At 39.9% G+C, this 27736-nt stretch overlaps 1 protein-coding gene across 4 annotated transcripts; it reads right to left on the reverse strand.

Moving 5' to 3' along the window:
• Positions 1 to 3: 3 nt before the first annotated feature.
• LOC127370159 (ceramide transfer protein) lies at positions 4 to 21753 on the reverse strand. Of its 4 annotated transcripts, XM_051411935.1 has the most exons (19): positions 21020 to 21753; positions 18809 to 18943; positions 11062 to 11178; positions 10856 to 10921; positions 7797 to 7904; positions 7456 to 7594; positions 6196 to 6279; positions 5619 to 5776; positions 5306 to 5398; positions 5122 to 5208; positions 4912 to 5004; positions 4655 to 4726; positions 3772 to 3867; positions 3441 to 3573; positions 3272 to 3342; positions 3036 to 3164; positions 2811 to 2940; positions 2177 to 2313; positions 4 to 2066 (listed from the first exon to the last, which is right to left on the reverse strand). In XM_051411935.1, exons 1-18 carry the CDS (start codon positions 21128 to 21130, stop codon positions 2186 to 2188), a joined length of 1950 nt encoding a protein of 649 aa, XP_051267895.1. In that variant the 5' UTR covers positions 21131 to 21753; the 3' UTR covers positions 4 to 2066; positions 2177 to 2185. The 4 variants fall into 4 exon arrangements, with proteins under 4 accessions (XP_051267895.1, XP_051267897.1, XP_051267898.1 ...); XM_051411937.1 differs by lacking the exon at positions 10856 to 10921; XM_051411938.1 differs by lacking the exon at positions 4655 to 4726 and having other exon boundaries at positions 21020 to 21751.
• Positions 21754 to 27736: the final 5983 nt, after the last annotated feature.

The following is a 27736-nucleotide window of genomic DNA, read 5'->3' on the forward strand; positions in this document are numbered from 1 at the left end:
AACTGGAGGATAAACTTATTTATTTCACTTTTAAAACAGGGCAGAAATGCGATGCTGTCACAGTACATTTGTAAGTTGATCCCACAGCATTAGTATGAACAAATTATTTACAAAAATGCGTTTCTAATTACATTCAGTTTTAACAACTTGCTAATAACTAGAAATGTCTGCGTCAGGTGGAAGAGCTTCAGCCTAGCTTTTTTTCCACTTAGCTGAGAGGCTGAGTATCATCTGGCTTCACTCTCACCCACCTCATTCTGCTAAAAGCTCTAAAACCAAAGAGTGGAGGCTGATCAAATAGCTACACATCTCTCATCATTGATATGACCCATAAACATTTTGTGCTGTCTACAGGAAATACTACTAAAAATGCATTTAGGTAGCAGTACTGGTACTTTAAAAAAAAAGTATAGTCTGGAAAAGGAAAACTTAAACCAAATTGTGTATGCTTCAAAACCATCCCCTTGTGTCCACTGTAAAACTACAAAGTCCAGAGTTACTGTTTCAGGAAATGTATAAGGATGAGCAAATAAAACATCTAATAAGGAATTGTAAAAGTACACTGTTCCTATAAAAATCCACTCCTGTACTTAAACAGTAGATCCTTACTGGACTCTGGACTCTGCAGCCCTGCACTCGCATCAGCAACATTTTTAGATGGAAAATTCATGTTACAGAGACCTTAACTTGACTATAGTAACAGAATGGGTTCAGTACTTTTAAGTGCCAGTACATATCACGTGTAACAACCACCAGGCACACTGACAGAAAAGGTTGAGTCCTAAGAATACAAAAACGTAAGTAAAACTGATGCTGCTAGCCCTCTGTGGGAAAACACAAAGCAAGTGTGACCTGGTTTGTTCATTCTGTAAATATATTGTAGGACAGATTTTAAATGGAGAGGGGAATTTTAGCCACGAGGCACTTCACTATTGATTTCATAGGTGCATTACCAGAACCCTTTATTGCATCTGTAACTATATTTTCCTGTAACACTAAGGCATTTGGGCTAGACTCAGTCACAAAAATGATTTTCAGACCTTCAGAGAAATGTTAGTGACACTATTTACAACATTCAAAATATGTGCTATGACACTACGACGTTGTACAATGACGCAAACGTAAAGCCAAGCAAATAATGTACACAGACTTTTGTACATTAAATATATGACAAATCTCCCATCAACGTGTCGCTCCGTCAGCACCAACGAGGTGTCTTCATGAGAGGGACGGTGTCAAAAAGGTCAAGTCTTATGTCATAGGGGTCATGAGCTGATGACAGCCCTCTGCCTCTGGACTTATTACAAATGAGACGATATTCATCTCAAATCAATCAATAAGGTTTTACTAGCAAAGGTTAGCAGCTTTAAAAGAAAGCTGGGAAATGACTAATTATGAAAAATCAACACAATATAGGAACTATAAATGGCAAGAATAAAATAGTTCAGTCTATTAGCAAAGATCTGTTTCTTTCTTTACAAACCTCTTATAGAACATACATACATTTATATATTAATATATCTGTAAGAAAAGAGACGCGACCTGACATGTTGGCTACTCTTACAAGTCAGTCCTCTACATGAGCATGAAAGATGGCATCAACTGTGGCGTTATGAGCTGCTGCTAGAACTTTCATGTGGGAGGGGAAGGTAAACTGGGCCCCCTGCTTGGTGCATTGATCTCAGGAGACAAACAAGAACACTGACACTCTAATATATATATAATTATAATATAATAATCTCCTTGTAAATAACAGCAATTTAGTATTTGATCAATTAAATAACAATGTAGGGAAATACGTTTCTTTTGAAATGCTTATGATAAATTATGATCATATTCTTTCATATGAATGTCTCTCAGAGGTCGAAGGTTGTCTCCCAGATGTTTGAATGCAGCCACCAGAGGGCACCATTATGACCTTTCCTCTTCTACTGGAACTAACTTGTAGCTAAGAACTGGGAGGGAAGAAATCACTTTGAGGAGCTTGTCCGTTCACAGCAGCAGAGCAACAGTCAGTGGGAAGATCCTCAAAGCCTCTCGTGCAGTTCTGTCCTCGTGTCTCGACACTGGGAACACGGAGAAGATTCATATTATCATTTGGTCGCTTTTGCATTGAATAAAGATTGCGATGTGACAGATGGAAACATAAAACCGGATTAGTTCCCTCCTGTCTTACCTGTGAGCCTTAGAATAAGATGGGTTTGCCAGCAGTTTTTTCCTGGACGTAGGAGGTGAAGCGCTTGAGGAACTTGGGGTATTCTCTCTTAGCCACGGCCCTGAGCACGGAGGCAGGAGCCCAGCCTCCGGGATTCACTGCACACAGACACAGCATACCAACTTTACTGAGCAGGAAGGTTTGACTTCTTATTTAAAAAAAGGGAAAAATATGACCCCATCCATGGTTAGGATGTTGCTGTAAAAACTCTAAGGCCTTAAAATAGATGAAGGTTGACGACTGATAAATATGGGCTGGTACAGCTCAGAATACACCAGTGCATATCTTCACATATGCTTTCCTCAGGATGTTGTGACAGACAATGAACCCAAACCAATAAGTAAAACCCAAAACAAACAAGACACCCAGAGGAAGGAAAGTGTGTGGATGTGCGTTGGTGTCTTTATATGAAGTACTAGCCCGTATTATTTTCATTTTTAACCATTTCTTTGAATGCCTGGAATTAACTCTCACCAGTGCTTATAGGCAGCACCAGAAGAGTTCCTGTGTGCATTCTTTTCTTCCTATGACATAATATCAGTTTACACCTGATGATTAATGTTAAATGAAGCCAAAAGAATAGACGGACACCCACCATTGGCGACGTAGGTGATTTTACACAGGATGTTGTCTCTGCTGATCTCTTTATCTCCCTCTGGTGGGCTGACCAGGGTCTGGCAGATCATGCCGATGTTGATTTTGGCACGGACGCACCTGCTGGATGGCTGTAGGACGACAGCAGCAGTGATTATCGCTCAGAATCTCAATAAATATTGATGTCTGAAACCTAGAATGGCTCTGAATGAACTCGCTGGCTCACCTGTGCATCGTCGTGATCCACAGAGAAGTTACAGACCAGCCAGGTGTCTGGGTCATTCTCATTGTTGGCCAAGATCTTTCTCATGGCAGACAGGTACAGCACGTCCCTCTGAGATGCAGGCCACACTCTCTGCAATACAGATTATATTTTATTATGTAAAATTCAAATAATGATACATAAAATGTGATTCAAACAAGTCAAGTGTGGTGACTTGAATTTGTTTGTGTAGCTCTTACCTTGTGCGTTTGATACACAATTGCTGCGTTGTCTGACAATGTCTCCACAACATTGAAGTTTTCAATGGTGGCTAAAAGAGGCAGAGAACATGGGAGTGTTATAACGACGTTGTCTTAAATCAGAAGAATTAGTTTCAAACTAGCACTGATTTAGAGTTAAAAGACCTACTCTCCCAGTCGTTGCGGTAGGCAGTGTCCCAGAAGTAGTGGCAGACCTCGTGACCGGTCACCCCCTTTACTGAGTGGGTGGCCTTCAGCGGGTCCAAAACGATCCCATTTTCTTCCACCTCTCTCCTGTACACCTGCACACACACGGCAAATAGAAGTTAAATCATTTTATAATTACATTTTCCCACGCAGTAGGCTTTAGGGTTTAAGAAAACACTGGTCCAACAGTTCAAATAAATGCAAGGTAAATGCATGCATACATATAAATATCCTCTACTGTGATTTACAGTTGTAGAAATCTGAATGCCATTTAAAAAAAATCCTCCTCGTACCTTCATTTCTCCCTCTTCTACAACCAGCTGCCAGTTGGCATCTCCACCAACATCCTGCAGGGAGTAGGTCATGTGATTCTGCACCATCTCCTCCACCTAGAACACAAGGCCAAGGACAGACAGAGGATGCCATATTGATTACGTGATGAAAACTTGAGAAGGTCCTCAGATATCAGCATGGCATAATGGAGTCAATGTGTACAGCGGCAACAACTTCAACAGTATAGAATGTATAGAAAGTTGATCAGCTTCTGTGTGTAATTTCCTCTGAGGAAAACAATGTTAATAATGGAAAAAAAACTATTGCTGACAACTTTTTCATGACAAGTCTAAAGCTAAAAAGTAACCATTGGAAAAAAAACAACTGAAGGCATTGCAGTTTTTAGTGCCACGAACCACGAAAAACACACAGGCAAAGACATTTAAAAAAGGAAAGCTTACTTTAACTTAACATTATCAAAGACAGACACAATTTGGGAATAACCGCTGAAGTGTGTCCTATTACTGCAGAACTGAAGTGACATAGGCACTGTGTGGTTGAAACATAGTCTAGTATAAAACGGGTAAACAGCAGCTTTTCAGCTAACCTCAGAATGAATAAAAATACATCAATGAATCCAGTTTTTGTGTCTAAAACAAAAATCAAATGACAGAAATGCAACTAAAACTTAACAAAATCAAATGCTTATATTTGAACTTTAGTGTTACACAGCAGACATGGTGGCACATTATCTTTAATCATGAACAAAGTTATTCTCACACACACACACGTATGTAAGAATTCATGCTTCAGCTGCAGTTAATGGGGATCCAACAGTCATGCAAACATGGTGTTTAGTCTAGACAGGTGAAACATGGGAGGGGGGGCTTAGCAGTGAGTTACCTCTGCGCTGAATCTGTGGACATCGTGAGGAGGGGCCATGACTATCAGAGCAGGGGAGGACTGACTATGAGGCTACAGTGACAATGAGAACCGAGGGGATGGTGGAAGGGAGAGGAGGAAAGAAAGTTACCAAAAAGGAAATGAGATGGAAAAATTATGAAAATGAGAAAAAGTAGGGAACGGGAAGAAATGGAGGTGGAATGATGAAAGTAGCTTGCAGGTGTGTACAGGTTTCAGAGAGTAAATGGGTGGACAACCTTGCCAGAGAATCTGTGTGAGCCAGCGCTGGAATAGACGTCTCCAGGGGGGACTGGGCTGGACCTCTGTATCCTCGTCTTCTCAGTGTGACACTAGACACAAACAAACACACAATTTAAATCATCTTCAGCCTTTTTATTTTAAATGTGTTAATATTTTACCTTCAGTGTGTCTTGTTGCTTTTATTTAACATCTGATCTTTTGCTTACCTGCTCTTCTATTTTGTCCTGTCTGTCAAGAGCAGCTTCAACTGCGTCGAAAAATTCATCCTCGTTGATGAGGCTGTTTGGACCCTCCTGTGAAAAAAGTGGAGCGCGAACGTTACTTCAAAAGTTCTAACAAATCCTAGTAGAGTTAGTGTTGTGTTATGGAGGAACTGTATAAACACTTCACCTCATAATCTGGACCTCCAAAGTGAGACTTTTTCTTCAACTCATTGAGGGCTGATTTATAGCCTTCCTCTATTCTTCGCCTCTTCTCCATCTCCTACACACACAAAAATCCAGAATCATTAAACCGCCACATTTGTGGGGAGAAAGCTGGAAAGATGTATATGCTGAATAACTTTCTCTCCTGCATCTCTTGTTTTGTTTTTTTTTTCACAGAAAAACACTCACTACTGTCTGACAGATAAAATGTATGCAATACAGGCTTTCTTTCTGACAAGTAGATGAAACATAGATAATCAGATCCAAACGTTACACACCTTATCCACTCTCTTTTGCCAGCTGTCTTCTCTCTTCACCATGAGATCGATACAGTGGGACAGAGTGGCCAAGATCCCAGCTGTGGTGGCCTTGAATGTGATGGCCTCACCCTTAAAGTCTATGCCATTGATTCCCTTGGGACTCAAGGACTGGAACACTGCACACAAGACGAGCATAAGGACTAAAACAAATGCTACTTGTAACAAACAGACCAATGGCACGTGACTTAGGTGTTGGGTGAATTCCTAAGTTAATGTCCTCTATTGTTTTCATGTCAGTGGGCATCCCAGCTAAAATGACTCTTTACAAAGTTAACCACGAGGAATACAACAGCTTTAAAAAGGTGCTGAAAACATATTTTCATATCAAGATATAGCAATACTTAAATCAGAATTTGATGCCAGTTCTTATGTTGCCAAACCAGTATAAATTTAATCTGATCAAACCACATCTACCCAGTTCCGGTGAAGCAGTTTAGATGAGCTTTTTAAGTGACAAATAAAACATTATGCTTGATCGTTGCCCTTTTACTGAAGCAGTTACAGGAGCTTTAAGTTAGAATTCTGCATTACTCACATTTTTCTTTGCTGCCATTGTTGTTGTGCAGAAACTCTCCATCTGTCCGTGTGTTGGGGAAGTCATCTTCATCATCCTCCACAACTAAAAAAAAAAGAAAAGAAAGTTTCAGAGGAGGGAAGACAAACACAAAAACACCTAACAGGTATCTGCTACACCAGCCTTTTCCTGCAGGACCCTACTGCAAGTCGTCCAGGGCAGGGTCGCGCCTTGTGGCCCATTCACAACTTAAGCTACAGCACAGCCCGCCGTCAGACTGACAGAATGCTGCTGTGCTGGACAACATGACAATGGTCTGGTTTCATCTTTAGAATGGACAGAGGGAGAGAGAGAAAAAGAGAGAGCGAGGAGCAGAGAGAGGGAGGTGAGGAGAACAAAAGCAGGGCTTCATTCACTGTGGTCATCCACAGGCGCCCTGTGCAAACTGCCATGAGCAAATGTTCAGCCAGCCAAGATGGGGTAAGGGTGAGGGGGTTTATAGAATAACTGCTTTCTGAGTCACAACACACACACAAGCACATTCCATACAAGACTGAGTACATGTTTCTTCTAAACTCCAAATAGTTCATAGTCTACATGTGGAATATGTAAGCTAAAGGTTCTCTTAGACATACCAGTGTCTTGGAAGAAACTAGTAAGCCATTTTTGTAACAGTTTCCCAGAATTCACCAATTATACTTAATTTAATACTTTTGTGTAAGGGTGCTCTCACTGATCAGCCACCAATCGTTATTGGCCAATATTGGCTTTAAATAGTTTGATCGACGGCCTCTATCAATGGGCGATCAGTGATCAACCTCAAAACACCCTGATTGGAGCACCCTTTACCTTTGTGTCACATTATACCATATCCACACATCGCTACACCTAATGCAACACAGCTATTAATCCATTGGTTATTTTCTTAATTTATCGATTCATTATTTTGTTTAGAAAATGCCTAAAAAGTAGTGAAAAATGTGTTTTCTTATATGTACCATCTTCAAATTGATTTATCCAACCCAGAGTACTACTATTAGTATCGTGTATGACAAGGAAAGCATCAAATCTTCAGGTGTGAGAAGTTGGAACCAGTAAATATTGGCTGAAGCAATTATCATTTATCATTAATTTTAAAGCGACTGGAATAAACCCGACATTTTGACATTACTTCATTCACTTCTTGTCAAAAATCCACCCAGTAAAAACACAAACATCTGATCCCTACAGAGTAAACAAATAATAATGGTTAAAAGGAGTGTAGGTGGCGGTGGGTCTTACTTCTGTCTCTCTGCAGCTCATCCTTGGACACGGCGTCTGCACAGCCATCAAAGTATTTCTGAAGCGTGTCCACCTGCCTGCACAAGATATCTCTGAAGGTCTCCATCTCTGCCAGCTTCTCTCTCAGGCTGTGACCCTTCTAAAGAAACAACAAAGCAACAGAGTGGTTAGGCTTTTGTTTATATTTCCTTAGACCCCGATGCAACTCTTGCAGCATGTGTGTCCTTACAAGTTTAACAGGTTTTGTTTGTACCAACAACCACCAATCCCCCATGTGTGCAGATACCATACTGAAGCCAATGACTTCCTCAGCCACAGTAAACATTTCCCTGAAAACTCACCTTGAAGGAGGATGTGGAGGTGGCGGAGTAGCCGCTGGTGGCTGATGTGAGAGACAGCATGGAGCCATGTCTCCGCAGGCTGGACTCTGAGCCATATCCAGAATCAGCCTATTAAGAAACCACAGGTGTGGAGAAAAACAGAGGAGCTAGTTAGCGATGTTGTCACAAAGCAGCCTGACCTCTGGCTCAAAACAACAGCCAAAACTCAGCAGTGACACAAAGCAAAGGCTCTAATGCAACTAATGCTTCACTTAAACTAATCCAAGTAATCTCTGTTCTAGCTGTCCCATTTATTCTGGTGTTTTAAACATTACATCACTGTTTAATCCAAAATTCTGTTATTTCCTCCCTTACCATGAATCACCATATCTTAAAATTATTTTTACATCCAAATGTGCACACAAAGTTGAAATCATATTCTTGTAATGTTGTAATGAAGCATTTGGACAGAACGGAGTGACCTCGACATTCTGGCACAACATGACATGATTCAGTGACCATGGCAACATGACTGCAATGTCAACTGACTTCCTGTAAACCTGACTGGTTCCCCTTTCCTCTTACATAAGAGCCGAGCACTCAAAATAGATGGTAGGTGACAGCAGAGAGGAAAGGTTCAACAGCAAAGAGGAGACGCAGAGATGCATTTCCCTTTAAGAGACACTTACAATTTCAACCACCAGAGGGCATGAAATGTACACGCACGTGACTGGCATTTGTAAGTCTGTGGGGTAACTGTCGGTCAACGACCAGAAGTAACTCTGCCTGTGTTGCATGGATTTCAGTCAGTGCTGCTTGGCCTTTAGCCAACACACTGCTACCCCACTGACTTCATCAGCACAGACAGCCCTATCTAACTGTCTGGATGAGGCCTGCTTAATCTGTGTGATGACAAACAAACAAAAAAATCCATGCAAGTAGAGGTTTTGGTGGAGCTGTACTACTTGATCAAATCAGAAAATACAAAATAAAACAGGACTACAAGCAACATTTATCAGCTGCTGGGTCTCCTGTCAACAATCTCAACTGTACAGTAATACAGACGCACAGGCACATGTTCTTAAGATGCATGCAACATGGCAAATACTGAGTAACTGCATGAGTGTTTGTTTGCGTTGATGTGGTGGGTGCTTAAAGCCCCCGCGAACACACACACACACACACTCACTTACAATAGGAGACATAAAGCCTAGTGCTAATAAAAAAAAAAGCTGCCCTGAGCAGAAACAGACTGAGGTCAGAAAGCTGTTTCTTAGTGATAAAAAGCAAGAACCTGCCATAAAAGATGACCTTCCATTCCCAGGATTTATGCCATATAGTTGTCACTGCACATTTACAATATACTACTAGGGATGGGAATCGAGACCCAGTTCCAGTTCCAAATTGTCCAAACTATCGGAATTGTGTGCCTCCAAACTTATCAATTCCTTGTATGTGTGTATTGTTTTTCTGACAGATGAACACTATAAAACAATGATGTCAAACTCAAACCCAAACGTGGCGTCCTTTCACAAGGAAACTCAAACTACTATGTGACATTTCTAGACTGTGTTTGGACTTAGAGGTAATAAAACCATGAACCTGTCTAGGCCTACCCTTTTTCCCCACAGAAAATTGATCAGTAACCAGTTAGAAAATCAATAAAGAATCGGGCTGATAAGCAGAATGGATAATGGCATTGGTATCAATAAAATCGTATTAATTCCCATTTCTATATATGACAAGCATAGTTTCCGTTACTACAGATAGTATCCTAGAAACAAGGGTTGTTTTCATATTAAGATGTTTCGCTGTCTCAAACTAGAAGAGCACTGAAGTGTTAGCTGTAGTGTGTTGTGTCTCCCTGGAGACGCTGGGTGCTGAGTGCTGTGAGTAATGGGGCTTAGAAAAGGAAGCAGGGCCTTCTAGGAAGAAGGGTTTTCAGTGGTGACTCATTGTGGGTAGGGTGGTGGCCTGCTGTGAGTGCATGTATATGCACAGTACTCAGTTCCTCCTGCTCTGTATGAGTCATGGTGGCTCCCTGGGATGAGTGAGGGAGGAGGGGGGGTTTTCCAAAGGAGGGACCACGAGTGTTGCATGCATGTGTTTGGCAGACAGACTGAAGGTGTGGTAACTGCCTTCTCCTCATCTCATTCCAGACTGACTCACAACTATGACTTCCACTCTGGATTGTGTCTGTTTTAGATTAGGACTTTCAAACTTACAAATGAGTATAAAAAAACTTTTTGTTGACGTTGTGCACTGAGAGATGATTTTTCTCTTTCTTCTATGGCTAGGAAGAATGCATAAACAGTCAATTACCAGAGGTCACATTTGATTCTTTCTTCTTTCTTTCATCAACAATGCAGAACATAATTTACATATTGATGGTTGGTTACTGTGTGTGTGTGTGTGTGTGTGTATATATATATATATATATATATATATATAAAAAACCACAAACATTTTGTAGGTCTTCCTTTCCTTCATTGTCTTCTACTCAGGAGTCAACAGTAGGGAATGCAACCTGCTTCCTTTGTCCTTCACATTGAATACAATGGATTTTACTTTTGCTGTCCCTGCACTACAAGGCTTTGCATGCAACACTTTAAAGGCTGAACTTCAGGGCTGTATTTGAGCCCTGTTTAAATTCAGATTATACTGATATTTAAGGCAAACAGCAAAGCAAAAAAGTGCTGACTATAGTCCAGGGCTAACTGACTCTCCCCCAGGACAGGATAACCTCAACTTCAATCATTAAAACAGAGTTATCTGCTGGCAGTGTTTCACACAGCTTTCTCAGAGTTACTTGTGAGTAAAATGTCCGTGAATGAAGGGGTTATCCTAACCTGTTAGTCCAAGGTTAAGATAACTTTCAGCTAGGCGTGCGTCAAAAGCGCCATGTCCCAATAATAAAACATCTAGGATAAAACTATCCACACAACGTACATGCTTTATGGACTAAATACACATAGGTGCACAGGTTAACACACACACACTTGCTATTGCAGTATACTGTGCTAAAGACAATTGAAGCACTCAAACAATTCCTAGTCCTACAGACTTTCTAACAAACGCACCAGTGGTGGAGGGATGATTATTGTTCCCTGGACTCCTCCCTTCTCTCTCCGACCCTCTCTGATACTCTGATAGAAACACACACACATGCATACAATAAACACACACACATTCACAAATCCAGACTTGTATTAGATGATACTTATTTGTTGTAAATGTAATTTGGTTTCTTTTGATACCAGCAGTTTATTGTCTGTGCATGACTTACCCTATGCAGCTCAATGGCATCAATCCACTGATGTCTGTGCTCTGGGTCTTGTGCTCTTAGGTACCACACACTGTCGTTTACACTTATGTCCAGCCGGCATTCATCAAACTCATGGGGCTAAAAAATAAACACAGAGAGAAAATAGAGAAAACATTAGGTTAGTCATTGTGCATTGATCCTTTAAATATGTATCAGACATTATTATAAAACCCTGTCTCGACATCAGATGGAAGCAGAGAGAGGATCAGATACTGGATGATTCAATGAAATGGGGCCAGTTATGGGAACCCAGCTGGCTTGACATCTGTGATGCCACACATTTCTAAACTTGCTTTAATGTTCTTTTCATAGAGGAAACGCAAATGTGTTTCCTGCTCAGGAAGAGCAGAGGGAGGCATGAGTGAGGTGGCCATCCATGTAAATAGCTATTAAAATGGCACTGAAATAGCAAACTGCTAATCTCCCTCCTGTGACTTAAAAGGCTTGGATGACAATCTGCTCCAAAAATGACTAACAATTGGAAACATGGCAATCCACCACAGTCACAGAGATATGAGTTCAATACATTCACTGTAGGCTTATCTATATATCTCATAGTGATAGGAGACAAAGAAGAGTGCACCAGAGCCACCACAGTCTCCATTTTAGACACAGTCCCATTATAGGAGAAGTGGCAGATAACTGGCTTTTTAAAGGCAGCTTGCAGCATGGAGCATATTCCTAATAGCCCTCCAGTGTACTATCAGCGCTGTAAAACTGCTGTGCTGGCATGGCCAGCAACCAGGGACTGTGTGTTAGTGTATGTGCTGGGAGAGGGCAGATGTGGGGATAGCATTGGTATTTACCAAATGCATCCAGCCTCCTGAAAAGACAGCTCTATGGTGAGTCCTAATGCAAAATAACTGTCATGGTCTAATCACAGTGAAAGAGCAGCTTCATATATGAGTCTGGCTTGTTCAAAGTGTACTTGAAGACACACTCTGAGAAGGACTAATGCCAGAGACTGCAGTTAAACTGTGAGCAAAAAATATCCACATTAAAGACGAGGCCTCCTATGTTGGCCACAATACAGTAAAGACATCTAGGATCCTCGTCTTAATATATTTGTAATGCACAATAAGTACAATCATCTACTATGGAGGGGCCAAGGGACTGCAATCTTGCAAGAACCACTACAGCCACTCATTTCACCCATCAGCACTTTTTAGAATTACTGACTGAAATAAACCTAAGTGTTTGTTTAATGAATGCATGAATGCAATGAATTTATAAGTGCTTAGTGAATCAATATGGTATTGTGATTCAAAGTAGTATAATTATACTTTATTGATTAGACATGTCTACCAACTCTATTTTATCTATACAGAATTAACACTAGTTAGAAATGTTACATTCATTGAGACAAGCTATGATAAAACCGGCACACATGATCATTAACAATTGCAAACTCACAATCTAATATCACCCAGTGAATGGAAGCGCCCAGAGACAGCCTGAGCCCAAACCATTACTGAAGATTGTATTACTTCAGTGAGTCTGCAGAGTAATAAATAACCCACTATGGTGTCTTTAAAAGAGGTTTCACTGGAGGAGTGGGACTTGGCTGTGTTGCCTGACACCTGGACGGCTGTGAGGCCAAGACCAGATGCTCAGTGTCAATAATGCACAACATGAGGCTGAATGCTGGAAGCTTTCCAGATCCGATGCTCATTTACAAGTAACCAGCAACACAAGCACAAGATTAGCACAAGATCAGCACCAGTGGCAGAGATAGACCAAAAGAGGAAGAGTAAGCAAGGAAGTAAACAAGTGTAATACTTCACCATCACTTTGTTAAAAGACAAAAGATCAGAGAACAAGACCAACAGCCTCCTCCCTTTCTTAAACCCAGGACTACACCAATTAGTTTCAAATACAACCTCAACAACCTACTGACAGGACTACAACTACCAGCTCATCTGCAAACGCCATCTGAATTAAAAATGGAAACAAACATAAACAAAGACAAAAATTGGTTAAAATATATAATATTTATATGAGCAGAAAGCAAAGTAAAAGAACCTTTGAGAATAAAACTCAATACACCTCCCCACACTCCTATAACTGTACTACACTAAAACCATGCCAGCCAAGTGTTTGGTTGGTATTAGATGAGATTTTAGTGTCATTTGGTTGCTAGGAAAGTAAGAAAATGGATTCCGCTTGATCACCTCTGCACTATGGGGTCATGGGTATACCGACTGGTGAGCAGGGTTGAGGAATGAAAGACTGCACTGGGTCTGAGAAGGTTGAAGGGATCCAAGGCTACGGTAAACAATAATCCATCACGGGAAGGTTCATCTGAGCAGCCTTGCACTTTACAGAGTTTAGTTTGTGTCTGTCTACATGTGCATGTGTGTGTAGGTTGATGAATGAACAACTAGAGAAACACAGGGGAACGTAGAACAAGGTCAGTGTGAAGAGTAGGAGAATTTCTGCTGCCTAGCATGCACAGGACAAGCAGGTACGAAGAAAGTAATGGATGGATATTTTAGATATGATTGCAGCAAAGCACTTTAGATCCCAGGACAAATCAATATGTCTATTATATTTTGTAGGTTAAAAGGACAAAATCAAATAAGGAACAAATCAAAGAGGCACTAAGTCTTTATCGTGCCTTGAAAGCTGTGTCCTTCAGTGTTAGGTTAAGTTTTTAAAACTATCTGGGACAAAAAGTAGACTTTTAAGGAGCCCCGTGTGTGTGTGCAACAAAATAACTACTTCACAATCAACCAGCGTGGAATGACACGAATGTAAGTCTTTGCCCACTGAGATACCAGAGCGGACACACAACGGAACAGTTTTCCTTTTGTTAATTCATTTAGTCATTCTTGCCCATGTTTGCTGGTGAGGAGCCTCTGCCAGCAACTATTTGTGATCAGTGACTGAACTGTACTCACAGTCCCTGTACCTCATTCAGATCATCAGTGCTGGAGTCTTTGATTCTAGGGACTCATATTTGCGTGTCTTGTTTGTTTTGGATAGTTTTCAACTGTCTTTACAAGGGAGCACGTTAGGGGGTGAATGAGACAGGAAGGCGAGAAACAACATTTTATGAACTTTGAATTTTTTTTCCAGTACCACTGTGTAACAAGTTATATTAATGCCAAAATCAAAATCATGCGACAAAACAGCTTTATTCCGTCTCTATTCTCTTCAAATATAAACTTCCTACTGTGCTTCAAAAAGACTCCCCTTCTGTGCTCTCCCTTCCAACCCCCTTTTGAGCTGGCGTACGTGTTTGCAGTCACAGAACTGGATGGATGAGAGCTCCCCTTAAAATAGCTTGTGATTTTCAGTGCCTTCAAAAAAAATGTAATAAGAAGGACGGAAAACAATGCAAACACAGAAAACCCCTACAAAGCTTCACCAGACCTCACTGTGTTACGTAACTTTGTACAAATTTAGACATAATAATTATGCTTTCTGCAGAAGATATTCAGACAAATATAGTTTCTTGTTCCTTCATTATTACTACTAAAGGCCTGATGCCAGAAACATCTTTCTGTAGAAATCTGGATACCAAAACGGGATCTCTGTGGCCCCAGAGCAGGAAAGACTGACTCACCAAGTGGTCAGAATGAAACACAAGGAAAGGGAAGGCTGAATGAACAAGGGTGACAGTAAAAACAACATTCATCACTGAAATACATACACACACACCTACAGACTTGAGAGTGTGGTCCTTGACCCTCCTGATGACCCCCAACATAGAGGAAGTCACATGCTATGAGGAAGAGTCTCATTTCCTGGCTCAAGACACTGTGCAATTTCCACAAAGTCTGACGTCATTCACAACGGTCTGCTCAACCGCCACTTGACCTATAATCCCTCTTTCTCTGTCCTGATCTCTTTATGATCCTGATATGATGCAGAAAAAGCCAAATCATCGCATTAAAGCCACTGCCTTAAAGAACTCAAAACAATCCAGCACCAAACTACTACAGATCCAGTCTGTACTACTCACCAATTCCAGCAGGGAAGGAATTATAAGTAGGCCAGTGTGCTCTTATTAACTGACCATGGATCTAAAAATGGCAACAGTGGTGGTTAGCAGCCTTTGTAGGTACAGTTGCAATGGCAGTTGCGGAGGCACATTTGCACAAACAGACACACTCACAATCATGTGCACCCACAACTTGGAAAAGCATGACAAGATATCTTTGTCGGATGTGAAATAGGAACAAGGACATCATTCTTATGTGGCCGAGAGCCGACCTCAAGAGAAGGCTCTGAATCTGGAGCTAATGCATGCTGGGTGAGTACACAGTAATGCCGCAAAGAAGCCTGTAGTAATTCCTAAAATACTAGTTATAGAGACTAATCCCGACCTTAATGTGGGGCGGCTGTGGCTCAGAGGCAGAGCGGGTCGTTCCCCAATCGGAAGGTCGTGGGTCGTGGGTTCGATCCCCGGCTCCACATGTCGAAGCATCCCTGAACCCCAAATTGCTCCCGATGCCGTGCATCGGTGTGTGAGTGTGTATGAATGTTAGTTTCTGTTTGATGGGCTTTGCCATCACTGAGTGAATGTGTGTGAAAGGGTGAATGTGGCACATAGTGTAAAAGCGCTTTGAGTGGTCGGAAGACTAGAAAGGCGCTATACAAGTACAGGTCCATTTACCATTTACCATTTAATTTATTCAAAATAATAAATAACAGAGAAGGAACTTCAATAAGTGATAACTGTAGACAAACACAAACTCAGGAAGTTCTCTATGCACACCCTAACTCGCATATATATATATATATATATATATATATATATATATATATATATATATATATATATATATATATAGGTTGTAACACTCAATGGTATCCAGTTCAGTAGGTGTCATCAAGTTCCCTAATAATCCATCAGCTCTGCAATGAAATTTAAGGCAGTATTTCAAAGTGTAGGTCAATTTGATTGAATTATATCTCGTAAGCTGTTCTTGTAGCTAATATATTGTGTGTCCCACCACTGATTTCTGGCCCCAACCATAAAAACACAACACAGGAGAGAAGGGTGGGCCACCAGCAATGAGCTTCAGTTCAATCTTGGCTTATTATACAGTGTTGATTTACTCTTTTGAGAAGTGCTTCAGGGGACTTGCTGCGGCTGTTCTGCAATGAAGAAATCACACCTTTTATTGCAGGTCTACCGAGGTTTCTCAACTTGAGAATTATGACATCTCTGAATGACTCACAGTGCAACATACACCACTTACTTCCTCCTGAACTGACACAAAATTAAATTAAATTAATTGGTAATCAAATAATTCCTTTCGTCATTTTTTTTTTAAAAGATCCAGGGTGGAAAATTTAGGAGGATCTAAATCCTACACACTGGTCCTTTAAGGAAACATGCCAAACATTTGCTGGTTGCAGCTTCTCAAATGTGAGAACTTAATGGTGTCCTGTGTCGTAGTCACAGTCTTATGTCTGAGAAAATGCTGTATCATGATGCATCTCTATCTGAAGGATAACGTGAGAGTGATGAGGGGAAATGATAAGAAATCAAAGAGAGAAATACTGGCAAAAAAGAAAGAATATGTCTGTTCTAAAAAAGGTATTTACTGTGCAGGACCATCACCAGCTATAACTCTTTATTATTTACGCCCCAGACCTCTGAGGCAGATTTCCATTGGAATGAAAAATGACTACAGTAGAGCGCCACATGAAGGTTAATATTTACATAGGCTGGGAATGGATGAAGCTGAACAAATACAGCTAATAGCAAACCCTGCTTTATACTGCCTGGGAACAGTAACTTATTCATTTCCCTTGTTACTGTTTGGAAAGAGACACACAGACTGAGCTGCAGTCAATGACTGACCTGGGTTCCCACTGAAACATGACGAAAGGTGAAACAGTGTGAACATCCACCATTAAACACTGTTGACACATTTGGATGTATTTTCTCTGTGCTTAACAGAGTGTGGCAGCTCTCACAGATTAGTGAGACAGGATTATTTTAAACGTCTGATAAGCATGGGAGTCTCTACTTCAATATACTGTATGCTACTGCTGTTAGGAGCTGCCTTTCTTAGTCTATCATATACAGTGACACATCATTACTAGTCTCATGATGAAGTTTCAAGTCAAGTGTTACCACAATAGCATGTTGCTTTGAAACTAGAAGAGTCACCTGACAGGCCTTTCACCCTCAAGCATAACTTGGGACATAATCAGGAGTTCTTGCTTTAAAAAAAATGTTATCACCTGCAGTTGAAGAATAAGTTTAAGAACCTCTGGGGTAAAGTTCCTTGTGATTAGAGTTGTCAACAAAAAGTTCAGCTTTTGGCCTACACATGGATCCAGGTTGGAGTCCAGTCTTTCCTCCACAAATTAAAGAAAAACATATGGTGGATGCCTCACATCTGAATCACATCTAATATATCATACGCCAAATTTCTCTAAACTATGTGAAAGGCTGAGGGAGGAATAGGGGGAGGTGAGTAGAACGTAGAGTAGATTTCTCCATATGTGCTCCTGATTTGAACGGTATATTACAACAAAACTCCTGGCTTTACATTAATAAAACTGAAACTGAAAAACATATACTTTGCTCTGGTACATTTGAAGGAGCATTTTATATTACAAGGTTAAGAAAAGAACTATAATAACTGGAGCCACTCTGATAAGAGACATTGAAATAGCATTCTTGCTCCTGCTGCTTGTTCTTCGGAGTTCCTGTGGGATTTTACTGTTTGATGAAATGCCAATCGCACAAGTGGAGTTATTTCCACAAACAAGCCAATCCAAATACAATGAGCAACAGATTCTCTTTGAGAAGCAAATTACTTTTTTTTGTAGCACGTTGTTATTGCTTTAGATTTGAACAAAGCAAGCTATGTGGGGATAAGTGTGGCCAAAGGTTGATAAACTGCACATTCTTCCACCAGCCTTCATCTACTGTTTGGTCACCATTAGCAACAAAAACTCCTCAAGCATTATTTAGGCAGATAAAACTGTCTGAGACTACACAGACTATTAAGACAGATTTACCAGCGAGTCCATCAGCTGATGGCAACAGTCATTCCTTTAGTTGATTTGTTTTATTGATTTAATCTTATTCTCCAAATTGCTGACCTAATTATTAAACAGGTTTACAAAGCTATTTCAACTCTGAATAGGAAAATGATTGAGTCAGACTACGCTGATTAGCACGCATTACAGCTAGTCAACCAATAGAAGGGAAAATGCATCCCTTTTAAATATAGCTCATCTGTGATTGACTTTTATTACATTCATGAGAAACAAAGTTTGTTGTGGTTGTAATGGGCATGTAACCAAGATGATCAAACCCCACACATTGAAGGTCAAACTACAGCTGCACAGAAAACCAGCAGAAGCTGTAGGTAAAGCGACACGCAAGGGTAGTTTGTGGCTACATTTGCAATTTAAATAAACATTCACAGACTGTCCTCTCAGGGCTTGAATAGCAGTGGATGTTTGCCACAGCAAGTTTTACTGTTCAGTTGCTTGAATAGCGAGAGTGATGGTTCCTCTCTCTTAGCAAATCCCTCTTACACAAACAACACCATTCATTCTCGTAAGGCATTTTTGAAAAGGCCAATATTGCACAAAGGTAAAGCTGCATTCAAGAACACAGAACTTAGGTCAAATACGTTCTGCTTACAGCAAAAAGATTGCGGCATACTGAAGCACTGTCGACTGAAAGGATGAGTGCTGCTTTGTAGTGAAGAATCTCGATAGTACTCACAGTGATAACAGCTTTGCTAAGGCAGAGGGAACCCCGACAGCCGTACTCCGTCTCATCCTGAGACTTGTAGTAGCTCAGTGTGTTGTTTTTCAGGACCACCCAACGATCCTGCCATCCATGGATGTAATTTGTCCACTGAAAAACAAAAACACTTTTATTAATATCTTTGTATGTTGAAGGACAAGAACAATACACTTATACAATATAAGGGAATATAATACTTTACATCAAATACTACTAAAATGTTCAGCTCATCCTGTCCACCTTGTAAGTCTTTATTAAGGTTGGACTTGATTGGTCAATTATAGAGTAGATTTCATGTTTCTGGTAACTTACTGCATATTACAAGCATTAAACACATGTGGCTGCATCTGAGCTTGAACATCTGGAAAAAACTGGGATTTTATGGAAAGTGTAGACTCATTAATCCTCCCAAGACCTATGACGTGTATAGGGCTTAATATGATGGAACAGGTGAGCTTTTCTGGATGCAGATCTGCTTAATCTCACAATATGCTTGGTTAGCGGGTCAGCATGCAATCTGTTTACAGACGAGCAGTGTACAGTGAGATTAATACCACGTTAGCTTGGCAGCAGCTTAAGTAATTAAACTGTGGTCGATTTGTCCAAAACAAAGTCTTGCCCAAGTGAACAGAAGCATATGGGTCAAATAGGTTACCCAGACTTTGTCTAGCAGTAGACTTAAAGGGTTAGTTTAGATTTTCTTGTGGTTATATGAGGTAGCCTACTTATCCACAGTGAGTAGATGGCGGTTGACACACCCCAGTTTAGATACAGACAGATAGCAATGTACTGCTGTAAAAGAAAAAATATTTTAGTCACCCACTGGAAGTGGCTGTCTGACAGCAAGTTAAAGCTGTGAAAATATTTTAAATATAGCATATACTTAAACTGATGCTGCCGTTGTTAGGTGGGCCTTTTTTATGCAGATAAAGCATATAAATACTGCTGCCAACCATCAACAACAGTACATTGCTTAGCTTCTGTACTGGTAATCCTGTCTGCGTCTCCAAACTGGGGGGGGGGGGGTCGATCGTCATCATCTGCAGGTATGGATAAGTATCTCATACAACCCCACTTCAGGAAATCCAAACTAACCCTTTAACTGTCTGTTTACCAAAGAAAAAAACAGAACGTGTTGTTATTATTGACACAGTGCACAGACAGTTAACAAGCATAGCCCAGCAAATGTTTCCCTGCACCTTGCATACTGTTGTCAAAGCAATATTTACAGTGTCGCAGGACATTTGCCCATAACACTAACACCATTTGCTGTATCCACATTGTTATCACAGCAGACATGGCGTAGGAATGTGCAGCAGGGCGAAATTAGCCCCTCACTAGTCAATTAATCCCAAGATCAGCACAAAGACCATTGCCCGTTTTAACAGGGAGACGCTGCACAATGTACACCAGGCAAAAATAAGAGCTGCCCTCATTATTTACACTGGTAACAGCACTGCCATGGCCAAATGTTATCCCTAGATACCGGCACAGTACAGGTATGAAATTGATATACATGTATTACAATGCCTTACGTATAATATAACGTATAATTAACTATGCACATTTACATTCACTCATTACCAAGGTAAATTAATCTATTTTAGGGATGCTGGAAGTCAGTTGGGGAGAAAAGCTTCATACTAAATGCTAAATGCCATTCATGGTTTTCGCATTAATTAGAAAAGCCAAGATCATTTATAGCCTATTTATATAGCTTTTAACAACATTTTACACAAATATAACTTTTTAGGAGCTAAAACCAATTTAAAAAAAATAAAGGTAAAACATCTTTCCTGTAAATACCAGTGTACATACCCTAAATAAATCATTTTAATATTATTGTTTTGATTGTGCATGACTTTAAGAGGATGCTGCAGCACCCCTCGGCACCCTTACCCATGAGATAATGTGGCTATTCAGTTTCAATAGGGGCTTTTTCCATCGTGCTTCAGTTGGGGATGATTACCTGTCTAACACAAGCTGAGCAGCAATGTGGAAATGTTGAAGGGCGGTAAAGGATTTCGGATCAAGTAGACGTGCCATGATTTGTCGTAAACATTACCAGATTGCCTCATTTCACCCTGGTATGTAGACAGGCGCCTCCCTGACAGTTATGCCCTGAGCAGTTGGCAGTGACATTGACCGAGGTTTAGGTTTTAAGGGGGGGTAAATTCAGTGACTTACCTTGCTGAGGACTCCGTTTAAGTCGACGATACCAACGAGATGTGCAGACTCCTCTCTGGGCTCTATGTCCTCCTCGGAACCGGAGGAGTTCCAGCTCTGGTTATCTGACATGTTTCCTCCCTCTCTCTCTCTCTCTCTTTTTTTATTTTTATTTTTTTTGTGGGCTAACGCTTAACGAGTATAAAAACAATATATTAAACTCGGCATATGACGCTCAGGTGAGTTTAAACTGTGAAGCCGACAGGAGCTAGTAGCCGAGCCGCCCTTGGACCTGAGTGACAAGCAAATACAGGAGCAACAGTTCACTGAATCATGCTGTGTTATTATCGACTGGCTAATGGCTCTGAGTGCACTCCCACAGCGTAGGTTAACGGTTGTCGCAGCTAAAGAGGCTGACACATCGTGTGGTCAAATGGTCCAGGTAAAGGCTTTAAGCTGAAGGCTAACCTGATCTCCTGTAACCTCACTGACTGACTTCTTCTTCCTCCTCCTCCTCCTCTTCCTCGGCGTACGTTCAAATCCCAGAAGTAGGAAGAGAAATAAAAAATAAATTAATTAATAAAAAAAAAAGGATGTCACGGAGATGAATGTGCTTCGGCGGTCCCAGTTAATCCGTCGCCGGCTCTCAGAGACGCGCAGTGGCCGCGGTTGTTTCCCCCTGTGGACTGCTGACAGCTCTCCAGCTCAACGCCATGTTCAACTGACGTCTCGAGCTTCTTCTCGACGGGTGAGCGCGTGTTCCGACTTGTGCGAGTGCGCAGGGGCGCTGGCCCGGGTGACGTCACCAAATCCACTCCCTAAACCGGAGCCGAGGCCCCGCCCCCCTCCTCTGTTTATAACAGCGTCCTGGAAATAGACCAGGAGGGAGCAAGGAGTGCAGGGTGATGCTCCACATTACACAAGGTGCAACTGTTAAGGTAATTGAGCTTCAGCACACTGGAAGGAAATCCCTAAACTCAAATTAGTTTATATGTACAATGTTTTTTTTCTACCAAAAACAAGTATTTATTTATACTTTTAAGTCAGTCAGTGGGCCCTGAGGCAAAAAAAACAAAAACCAGCTGTGAGCTCTTAAGTAAGTTTATAATAGATAATAGAAATAAGTTTTATAATATATTTTACTGATTTCCTTTAGAATACTTAATAATAATACTACTAATAATGATAACAATAATAAACTTTATTTTATAAAGTGCCTTTCAAAACCAGAGTTACAATGTGCTGTACAGTTCAAACATAGGAAAAACTATATAAAACAACACAAACATTCAAAGTATAAAACAAGAAATAACATTAAAACTACAAACATTAAAGATGTAAAACAAGAAATAATAAAACTACAAACATTAAAGATATAAAACAAGAAATAATCATAAAACTACAAACATTAAAGATATAAAACAAGAAACAACAATAAAACTACAAACATTAAAGATATAAAACAAGAAACAACAATAAAACTACAAACATTAAAGATATAAAACAAGAAATAACAATAAAACTACAAACATTAAAGATATAAAACAAGAAACAACTACACTTCACTGCTTATGAAACAGGTGAGTTTTTAGCAGCTTCTTAAAGCTATCAACTGATTCTGCATCTTTTATTACTAGAGGAAGGCGGTTCCAGTGGGTGAGAGCCTTTGGTTTTAAGCCTAGATTTTGGGACTCAAGAAAGCCTCTTGGTCCGTAGGTCTCAGAGATCTCATGGTTTAGCTCCCAGTTATATTGCTGCTCCCTGTGACCCACAGTGCAGCCTCAGATCCTCGGGTAGGGCTCTGAGGGCTGTTCCCAAGTCAGTCAGACCCATCAGCTGAGGAACTCCCTCAGTGACATCTTCTTACTAAGGCTAGAGCTCTGTTTTATTTAACTGTGTTATCTGTCCCATCTATTACTATTATTGTTCATCATTTTTATTTTATATTATTGTTGGTATGTTAATATTTCAGTAAATTTTTTTTAAACTGCTGTATAAATAAAGTTTATTATTAAATTGTTTAATTTAATTTAAATTAATTCCATTAAATTGTGAAAATACAGGACCTGGCTTAAAGCCTGAATAATTTAAGTGGTTATTGTGCTTTAGAGGTTTATATTGCAAAACAAATTTACAATTAGGCTAATCAAATTACCCAAAACTAACTGACTGGGAGCCCTTAAGGTGGCCTTGTCATGTGTTTTTGTTAGTTATACAGTTACATCGTGATTCTTGTCAGCCTTAAACCCCCTGAAACTTAGTTACTGCTTTCTCTATAGCATAAAACATTCAGTAAACACATTTTTATCACAAGTTAAACACTCAAGATATTGGCAACATACGCTGTCATCACATATGGATTCAGTGCTTAACTCTGATTGGTACATGGATGTGAATGACATCACTTTATCCAGTCAAGTTCGCAGCAAATTAAAAAAGTAAAGACAAAAACCACAAATACAGAATTAACTAAAACTCTGATCTGGGAGAAAATACCTACAATTTGAAACAACTGTAACTGATTTAAAGATGATCTGTTTTCTTTACAGAGGAGTATTTTTATTGAATTGAATCCTGGTGAAATTAAATATCTGCTCTTTATAATGAGGGCCTTGGAGCCCTGGGAGTCTCCAGAGTCACTTTAACAACTAGCAACCACAGGAGACAGGATCAGCAATTAGTATAGACATTTGAGGGCTATCCATAGGAACATACGCATAAAGACAAATTATAAGAAAGTGGCATTGGCTTTAAAAGATTAAATTTAAGCTTTCAAACAGTGCAAACCTAGGTTTTTTTTCAACAGCATTTATATTTTTGGTTTGTTTTTAGGCTGACTCAGTGTGCTATTATCAGGGGATAGGTTTTCATGATTTGGTGAGATCCCAATAAAGAGACATACATAATAAAATAAATAAAGTGGCTTAGGCATAGGCAGGGAAAGCACAGGCAGCATAACACCCCAATTTAACACTTTAAAACATGTAACACCATAGCACTAAGTGACATAACACATTCATTCATGAAGAATGTTCTCCTTCTCTCCCGCTTCTTTCCCCCTTTGACATAATCCTGTACCAGGCCTGTACTTATGTTAGCCATGAGTCATGTGATAATCCTTGTGAGATTTAGCAACCACACACCCACACACCCACCCACACACACACACACACACACACACACACACACCGCTTGTCTCCTGAAATCCAAACACCAGTGTGTCAGTGAGTTACAGGAGAGCTTTTAGCCATGTCATGGGTTTTGTGAGTCTGATGCAGTTCCATAAAATCATGAGATCTGGAAATGAAGAAACCACAAGACCTCTATTAGCTGCACAATCCAACTTTTCTCTTCCATTAAAAGGAAAAGTCTGAGTGGCAGGAAGCTGGGAATTCAGACGTAGCTCAGTTAACAGGTTTTTGAAAGCTCTAGTCACCACATTATAGTGAACTCACTAATCCAAACTATACCTTGTATTAATGGTTTCGGGAAAATTGTTGTTGTTGTTTCTTCCTTGTTCCTTCTTCGAATAATTTAATTTCAGGCTTTAACAGTAATCAGATGTGATAAACACACTGTACAGGAGTGGGAAGTTCAGTATAGTAAAAGCAGGTAAGAAAACCAGACGAGGCCCTTATCTCTCAGTCTTTACTCGTGAAATCAGCTTTGGTTTGGCCTCCGTAGCCAATCCCTTCATCTCACATTAAGTCCCTGAAAATGTTGACAGTTACTCGGCAACACGGTGGTACTCCCTGGGAAAGGGCTCGCACATAACCTGTTGTTTCACTGGATAAGATACAAGCAGTTGATTTAATCAAGTTGACATTCAAATTGTCCCTGACTTACTGGATCTGTGATTCATTTAGAGGCCCAGGAGTGAAAGGAGCATGACTCAGGCAGGGCTGATCAAGCAGTAATGTGATTAAATCACATCCTCTTTCAGGCTGCATATTCCTCATGGGTCAGCAGCTCCAAATGGGTAAAAGTGAAGGAAGCAGCTGGCCTACAGGATGGATTATTTTACTTCATATTGGTGTCGTACAATTCCTTATGGACAGCAACATAACTGCACAATAGTAGTAATAGTAGCAATTACTGTCAGCCACTCTTTGAGGCTGTTTCGCTGCACTGATTGTAGTTTCATTAGCGGTTAAATGTATGTCTCAGAGTGGCGAGCTGTCTATTGGTAACAGGTTATTTTACACCAGCTGCATGTGGACGTGACTAACGAGCTGTAGTGTCAGGGAGGACAGTCTCAGGAAAGGGTTTACATAAGAAACCTCAGTAAAGGTGGTCCAGATTGGACCACCACAAGCTTGCTGTGCCCTCTGCTGGTGGTCGGTGCTTTTAGAAACATATACTGTAGACAATAATAAAATTGTGTGTGTGTGGACAGGGTATGTGTGGATTTATCTCATCAAGGTGCAACAGCTGTGACACTAATCCTGACACCATGACAACCCTCAGACGACTTGGAAAGAGTTGCCAGGAGACCAGGAGGAAGTATTAAAATGTTTACAGGCTGCATGCGTCTGCACATGTCATGTGTGGCTTCATATGAGGGCACCAAATGTTACCCAGTTGGACAGCAAAGCATTATGTAATCCTCCTTCATTTTCTACATGTACACCATGTATACTGTAATAGCTAAACTACTATTAATGGATGAGTCCTTATTGTTTATTACAATCTTTAATTGGCCTTTAAGTGTAGTTAAAGTTGCATTCCTTGTTGATATTTTGTGACATGTTGTGAATGTGGTTTTAAATTTCACTTATTTCAATGTCAGTTTAATTCAAATAAAAATAAATAAAAGTTAAAATAATATGTTACAAAATAAAAAGTAAAATTTGACAATGAAATATGCCAACATTTTGTACTTTTTACGGTTACATAACTGTTACATTACTGAAAGTAATGTGATGTAAATATGGGCCAACAGCAAAGGTCAATTTTGAGAGCAGTATGTTTCTTCATAATAGCAATAATAACAGTAATAATAATAATTAAAAATGATAATAATAACTTTATTTATATAGCTCATTTGAAAACAGTTACAAAATGTTTTACAGCAAAAAGAAACAGTGGTAAAAAATAGAGAAAATAGAGGTAATAGCTCCCTCTGTTGGCCGAGGCCAGTACATACACTATAAACCTTTATCCTGCTGCACTAAAACATAAAATCCCAACATGTTTAAGTCTCAAGCATTCATCTACTGTATACATAGAGCATCTTGCACCTCCTGAAAGCTTAAGGTTTATTTCCTTTGTGGTATACACTGTTGCTCTGATATCAAACAGGCTGCAGTGAAATATCTTTGAGGTCATGAAAGTTCACATATAGGCCGAGTATTATATTTCAATGAATTGCATGAATGTCCATAGGACACTGTGAGGTGAGAATAAAGAGATAAACGGTGCAAAGAGCAGTTTCAACGGTATTGGCTGAGAAACAAGAAACTCCTAGAAATTTAAAAGTGTGTCCAGCCAGATAGATCAGTGTGGACTCATGCATTATGGAGGCTGTCTAGCCAGCTTTTGTCCTCGCTGCTCTCTCGTCTAGACAGATGAGAAATATTTGCCTTGAGTGGCTCCAATTTCCTCCTAGGCAACAGACTGGGAGCAGTGATGAATATTATTTAAATTGTTGCAGTACATCTTCTCAATTCTCTTTCTCTTTCTCTCTCTCTCTCTCTCTCTCTCTCTCTCTGTGTCTCTGTCTCTTTCCTCACACACACACACACACACACACACACACACACACACACACACACACACACACACACATCTGTTAAATAACTTACGTTGGATTGTTCAGGTAAGTCTGAAGAGTTATGGGTAAAATACAAATAATAGAAACCAATATAGTATTTTTTAGTCTTCTGAATTAGTTAATTTACTTTTGGAAGATGTATCCCTCCTCTGTTGCTCTGTTTAAAGGTTTATTCATGTTTTTCTTCCCCTTAAAAAGTGTTTTTCGGTTCATTTTTCCTTACCAGTATTGATGGTGGAAGGTTTAATAGTGGTAGATGGATAGAGGAAATACCATATACTGTACATATTGTAAAGCCCTTTGAATGAAACCTGTGATTATATAAATAAAAGTGACCAGATTTTTTATTTTACATATATGGTTAATCAGTTGCTCATGACCACTGGCAAAAATACAGTAGTTCATGTTTTAAAGCTATTAATGCTGAAATTCTTGCCAATCTCCTTGATATGATAACAGTGGTGTGTGACAATCCGGGCTATTCTTCCATTTCATCACAGTATTACACAGAATGAAAAGTTTAGTACTTGCTGTTATGTTTGGTGTTATTAGTCTCAACACTCCTCGTACATCAAATGAACCAGAATGTGTGTCACATAGAGCAGTATGACGTGAAGCACTGACAGAAAATCAGCTCAAGAAACTTTAGCATGATACAGTTTCTAACCCAGAGATAGATTAATCAAAGGTCTTAAAGAGACAGCGGCAGAAGTTGCTTCCAATTTTTTTTCTTTACATACATCCTGTTTTCTTTACATACATCCTGTTTTTATTATCATTATATTCCACAATTCTGCATATAAAACACTGATTTTCTGAATCAATAATATGAATAAAATGAATATATTTCCGATGTATTATCATTGCTTCTTGTTCTTGCACCTTTCCAGAAAACATTTGTTGGATTAAAACACAAAAGAATTCAAATATAGCATGAGCATTGCGTTGGATTGCTTGTATCACTG

The sequence above is a fragment of the Dicentrarchus labrax genome, unplaced genomic scaffold (genome assembly GCF_905237075.1).
Source record: "Dicentrarchus labrax unplaced genomic scaffold, dlabrax2021, whole genome shotgun sequence".
Classification (NCBI taxonomy): Eukaryota; Metazoa; Chordata; class Actinopteri; family Moronidae; genus Dicentrarchus; species Dicentrarchus labrax.